The sequence below is a fragment of the Phlebotomus papatasi genome, chromosome 1 (genome assembly GCF_024763615.1).
Source record: "Phlebotomus papatasi isolate M1 chromosome 1, Ppap_2.1, whole genome shotgun sequence".
NCBI classification, from domain to species: Eukaryota; Metazoa; Arthropoda; class Insecta; order Diptera; family Psychodidae; genus Phlebotomus; species Phlebotomus papatasi.
Window position 1 is genome coordinate 38965210 of NC_077222.1, and position 6519 is coordinate 38971728.

Consider the following 6519-nt stretch of genomic DNA (forward strand, 5'->3'; position numbering starts at 1 on the left):
CATATTTTCATAGAAAATTTATTCATCTACACCTTTGTAAAACACCGTTTTCTCGGTTTTCTCTGCGAGAAAAGTGAGAAAACGAAAAAAGCGCTTTACAAACTATTTTAGAAAAAACACACAAAAGACTGCAAATCGTTTGACCAATGCAAACAACAAGCGGCGAGATATGATAATGACGTTTCTTTTAGCCGTGAGACATTAGAAATTGCTTCGCTTTTTTGTTACTTTTTGCTCTATACCTTTTTTTACTTTTTACCCTAAGTGGCTATTTTAGAAAATATTATTTATTATTATTTTTATTTATTATTATTTTCAAATTATTTAGAAAATATTCACTTGTACATTAATTTTGGAAAATAAGTAGGTAATAATTGTTATCTTCTGCAAGGAAAATATTTCAAAAATAGGGCTAAAAATTTCGATATTTTTTATTTTCTAAATTCCTTATTCGAATTCTAAGAAACTTACGACATTGAAGAAGGTCTATGGAGGCTATCTATAGAAAAAAATTGAGCTGCTATCTTTTTTACCTTGGAAGATATTGAATTTTGAATTTTTCGATTTGTGACTTTTTGCCCCAGTCTCCCCTACGCAATTTTCCAGCTTTCTCTACTTGAAAATTGATTAGACTTTGAAAAGTTAATTTCGGAACTTGTTCAAGAAATTTTCTGAAGTAATATTGTCATAAAAATGAAACCGTTAAGCAATCTTCAAACTAGAGGCTTAACCCAGTTCCGAAAGTCTGAAATTTAAGTTAAGCCATTTGGCTAAGTCTTTGATCTGAAGCTCGTATTAGAAAAAGCGTATTTTGCACGTAATGTGATTAAATGTGATGGTATTTAAAGGAAATCAGCATCGAAGAATTTAGAACTTGATATTGTTTAAAAATCACATTTTTGTATGGCATGATAACGGTCATAACCAACAGTTCCTTGAGTATTTGATGGTTGATCGCTCTTCATTGGGGAAATTGGCAAGATTTTCGTTTCATGATGAACATATTTTTGTTACAGTAAATTGATTAAAGGCCTAAAATGCAAAGTGACGCATCTAAACATCGCGCGACGTCGACCTCACGCAATTTAGTATTCAATGTTGTTTCCTCTGCAGAAAAGTACAAAATCCACCAACACCACCGACAGCATAATCGGGCATTTTTATGTGAGTTAATTTTTCGTTGAAAGGAATTTGGATCTGTGTCACGCAACCGAAATAGCCACAAGCTTTTGTTAGAAAGCAAAACCCATTGAATCACTCCAGAGTTAGTCAAAATCCGTGTTGATTTCGACTCTGGCGCACAATTTGGGTGGGAGAGTGAATTCCCACGGACCAGGGTTGAAGTAGGGGAGTAAGATATTTTGTAGGTGGCTGTAGTGCTTCCTCTTGGGAAGTCATCCCGGCAATTTCAGCTTCTTGGTGATTCCTTTGCCTGCGAGATGCTTAAGTGAAAAAAAAACAAGAGATCTAAAAGAGAAATTCCTTCTAGGCTTTTTTTTTAATATTATTTCACTGAATATTGTATAAGACAAAAATAAACCTACTAAACTTGTGAATTTCGCCAATGATCCAAGGTTTGATGGTGTTTCACGAGTTTGATTCTGGTGCACGACGTCTCGATCGGCCTCTCAGTTTGCGTCTCGACGCCTCAGCACCAACTTGATCTTCAGTTGAGTCCGCAGTTGTCCGCGAGAAACATCACACATATAATCAACCATGGTGAGTTCTCAAGACTGGCCTAAGAGGATTTTTCAGGGTCTTCTCTTCCTTGCTACGGTAGCAGCCTCATAATCAGGATACAAAGTGTTGCTGAAATAATGGATTGTTTTGGAGGTTTATTTGGGTTTATTGTGATCTTGAAGTTTTCGTAAATGTGGGACCCATATTTGAAGTAACCTGACCTGAGTGTTACGTAAGGGTTCAAATGGAAAGTGAAGTGACAGAGGCTTAGCACTTGCAATGAGGATTTGACCCTAACTAAATCCAAACTTTAGGGATCTAAGATACAAATTAGGCAAACTCTAAATCATATTTTCTTCTTTAATTTCAGGCCGGAGATCTTAGTGCACGAGACATTGAAAGTAAGTTCTATTGTCAAGTCTTAGATCCTTAAGAACTTTTATTTCAGGCCTACAAACTTCAGTGGATAAAGTGAAAAAGAAAAAAAATATTAAGTGAAATTCGATCCTGTGTTAAAATATGTTTGTGATTTTTAATTCGTCCGTGAGATTTGTACACGTAACATTCTATGTGGTTCTCTTCACTTCGACTGAGTTCTATAATTAGACCCAGTTCATATAAGGAGCGCCAAGCCAGTCATCTAAATAAAGACTCGCTCAAATAGTGCTTTCACTCTTCGTGAATATTTTTCGTGAATTTCCTTTGATAAATTCTTCCAATTTATTTACTTTTCCTATTTTTCTTAAATCAAAACTTGTGGACTTATGCAGTGATGGAGATTACAATGAGTTTTTTTGTGAATGATTTCTAGGGGCGGAATTTGCCTTCTCAATTTTCGATTTGGATGGTGAGGATTGCATCGATGCCAACTCCATTGGTGATGTCTTGCGTGCCCTCAACTGCAACCCAACCCTGGCCACTATCGAAAAGATGGGCGGCACAAAGAAGAGGGGCGAGAAGAAACTGAAAATTGAAGAATTCCTCCCAATCTATGCACAGGTTTGTTAGAGAATCCGGATAATCCATTTGAGCATTTGGTAATTGATACCTTTGACTCATATTTCTAGGTCAAGAAAGAGAAAGACACGGGATGCTATGAAGATTTCCTCGAGTGTCTGAAGCTGTACGACAAAAATGAGAACGGTCTTATGCTCCTAGCTGAATTGAACCACAATCTTTTGGCCCTGGGTAAGTTTCTAAGTTTCCAAGTTACTAAATCCAAATATTCTCTTAAAGCGTTTAGATGATTTCTAATTCCTATATTTCTATTCAGGTGAGAAACTCAATGATGATGAAGTCGCGGAAGTATTCAAGGACTGCTTGGACCCTGAAGATGATGAAGGACAGATCCCCTATGCCCGTAAGTATCACAATTCAACCTTACCGCAATTCTTCAATTCAATCATTCCCTGGCACCGAAATTTTTCACCGTTTAAAGTGAGAATTTTATTAAGCACTTTTCTTGTTTTCTTCCCAATCACTATTGTGCACCTGTCCGTATGATGATCACAAAAATCTACCCTCACATTGATTGGATGTACCTTGTTTGAAAATTCCATGCACACCTTGGATTAAAAAAAAAAATTCACCCAAAATAGCATTCCTTAAGAAACTGATGGCTTAAGAAGTGGGTGTCCCACCAAGAAGATCAAACAGCAATATCAATACACATTTTTACAAATTTCATCTGCAAAGTCGTTAAATACCAGAATTCGTAAGTATTTCTGCTGGTACCGAAAGAACAAAAATGCGTCAAGTGTTGTGGCTATTCAGTGCTTCTCTTCAGGCGATCTTCTCTATTGACGAACTGAGGATCAACATCGCAAAAAACAATAACATTTTACCTCATACCATTAAGCTCATTACAGCAAAAATTATAATATTGTGTATAAGGCACTTCACACAGAGTTTTTCGTGTAAAAATCAAAATTTAACCTTTATGACGTCTACACACTAGAAGGAGCTTTTCTCAAAAATTTGCATTTAAAAAAAATTGACGATTCTTCTAGTGTGTAATGGCCTTTAGGTGCTGTTCACGTACAGTTGAATATTTATGGTCACATTGCGTTCTCTAAATGGGTAAAGTTCTGAAAGATTTAGGGCAGAATCACATTGACAATAAAATGGTCGCCGTTGCCTTACCGTATTTCGTTAATTTACGTATTTTCATTGCAATTCTTACGCATATTTTTTTCATTACCGTATTACCTCATCTCATACTCGGTGGTACTAGGTGAAAATAATATTATAAAATTGAAGAAATAAAACGAAAATTCGATAAACGGTGAGCAAAAAAAACTGAAAGAGAAATAACTCGTACAGTCTTTTTCGCTCACCGTTTATCGCATTTTCGTTTTTTTCTTCTTCAATTTTATTATATTATTATCACCTAGTGTCACCAAATATGAGATAAGGTAATACGGTAATCGGGAATTTAAAAATTTAAGAATTGCAATGAATATGCGTAAATTAACGAAATAAGGTGAGCATTTTACTGTCAATGTGATTCTGCCCTTAAGGCAATCAAAAGACACGATGAAAAGAAAATTATTTATTGATTTATTTTCTTATGAATTCTGACTAAAACATTATCCATAATGAATTTAAATATTTCTTTCTGTAAAATATTTTTGACAAATAGCGTTTTTTGATTGGTTGAAGAGGCTGAAGACTAAAAGCATTTAATGCTTTAACCAATCAGAGAAAGAGATTGGACTGAAATATTTTATGAGATTAATTTTTTTTTACTGCTGATAACGACCAAATTAAAAATAAATTCAACATTTATAATTTATTAAAAAAATATTCATGATAAATATTATCTTTTTATTGGTCACGGAATAAATTTCGTGAAAATTGCTCAATATTGTGTAAAAAAACATAATAAAGCTTCCTTTACAGTTGTTAGAAAACAATCTGATCAGTAGTGATATCAACAGAAAGATTTTACACAAAAAAACTCAGTGTGAAGCCATGAAGCCTTTAGGAACTGCAAATCTAATTATCGCTCTTGTTTTGTGAAATACTTTTTTCAGCATAAAATAGGCATAAATTGAGATTATGCTCCTTACGCTTCTGTGATAGATTTTCCTATCTTCCCGGTATTCTACAAAAAATTATCTAATTTCTTGTAGATTACCGCAAATAAATCTACAAAATATCTAACACAACATTTCTATCAATCTTTACAGCATTCCTCCGAAAAATGTGCGATGGTTGGGGAGCGAAAACTGAAGAGGGTGGAGCCTAAAGGGATGATAACAGAAGAATGACAATGAAATCAAAATAATTTGTAAAGATATGGAAAAGAGACAGAAAAAAGAAAAAAAAATAATAATAAATTTCAAAGTCGTGACGCAGACCATCATCATCAATTCAGCAATAAAATCAAGTTTTTTTGAAGATTCTTAAAGAACAATTTTGTAACAACAACAAAAAAATGACAACAAATTATGTGTAACATCGGAGCATAATTAATTTAAATAAAATATTTTATTATACAAAAGAAAAAAACACAACCTTGCACGAAAATATTTTTGTTGTTAATAAAAACAATAGATTAATTGCAGTTAGTTTTATATTGTGGACCATTAGTTTGAGGATACTTGGCCGTTCTATCTAGAAAAATTACATGAAGCCAGAATAAAGGTAGAGATGACTTTCTAATTTTGCTTTTCCTCAATTTTAAACTTCAATAATGCCTTAACAGTAGCATTACTTTTATTTGGATTAATACATTTTGTTTAATAGAATAATTTATTAAAGCGCAATTAATTCAAGATATAATTAAATTGTTTATTATGCCATACAATATCTAAAGTCGCAATACTGCTTGCCAAGACATTTGGCAATTTATTGTTCAGTCCAAAAAGGGAAGTTCTCGAAATAGTTAAAAATATCAATTCTGTATCAGGAATGTGTCTTTTATTGATCCCTGACCGTTCATGTTCATACTACAATCAATAGATACAATTTCCACTGATTTGTGTAATAAACCTTCAAACCCTCCTCTCCTCAACGCTTTTGGAGCATCAAATTTCTATGGAAATTATTTAATATGTTTCTGTTTCAGATTTTAATTAACTTTTAAATCTATTAAATGTATTCTAGTTAGATGTGTTTAAAAAATATATAGTTTTTTAAAACCTTGTTTCTTAACGGCTTGTTCGTTAATGCACTTTAAGATGATGAATTCATCGGCTGATTAAACAACTGTTCCGAACTGTTTCTATTTGCTGACAAAATCTGTTTCTAGATTTACCATTTTCAGGAACAGTAAAATTTCACTTTTCGAGTAAACTTAATTTACTGAAAACACAGTAAAACTGAACAGTAAATATCAGAAATGTGAATTTACTGTTCTGTGTAGGAGAAGGAGAGGAAACAATAAAATTTGAAAATTATGAAAAATTATAATTAATTTATAATTTACTATTCGAAGATCTAAAGACTTTTTTTTTTTTTTTTTACTCCTGTTTTATTTGCAATCTGTATATATATACATTCAGCTAATTTTTTGGTTAAGTGACAAAAATGGCATGAGAGGAAGTTAAGTCCAATGACTTAATTCCTAATATTAAAAATTTATACAATGTATACTTTAGGCATGGATTCTACTCAAACGAGATTAAAATAAATAAATAAATAAAATAAAGAGACAAAAGTACATATATGTATCACAGTTGGCTTATCACAGAACAGGAATCAGCAGTCGTTTGAATCTGCTAGGCTCGCGTGAGGCTAATAACTCTTTTGCTAGGTTATTCGGGTGAGCCACCAGCTTTTTTCCATAAACCTTTCTGTAACGAGCGATCTCCTCTTGGACTGTAGGCAGTTGAA

General features: G+C 33.1%; 1 protein-coding gene across 2 annotated transcripts; it reads left to right on the plus strand.

The window, feature by feature from the left end:
• Positions 1-1558: 1558 nt before the first annotated feature.
• On the plus strand, positions 1559-5244 carry LOC129799682 (myosin light chain alkali). 2 transcript variants are annotated; one of them, XR_008751533.1, is made up of 7 exons: positions 1621-1719; positions 2051-2081; positions 2492-2679; positions 2748-2868; positions 2954-3040; positions 3279-3394; positions 4872-5037. XR_008751533.1 is itself a non-coding variant. In XM_055843813.1 (6 exons), the coding sequence occupies exons 1-6, from the start codon at positions 1717-1719 to the stop codon at positions 4928-4930; spliced, it is 489 nt and encodes a 162-aa protein (XP_055699788.1). In that variant the 5' UTR covers positions 1559-1716; the 3' UTR covers positions 4931-5244. The 2 variants fall into 2 exon arrangements, 1 of the variants encoding a protein (XP_055699788.1); XM_055843813.1 differs by lacking the exon at positions 3279-3394 and having other exon boundaries at positions 1559-1719; positions 4872-5244.
• The last annotated feature ends 1275 nt before the right edge of the window (positions 5245-6519 follow it).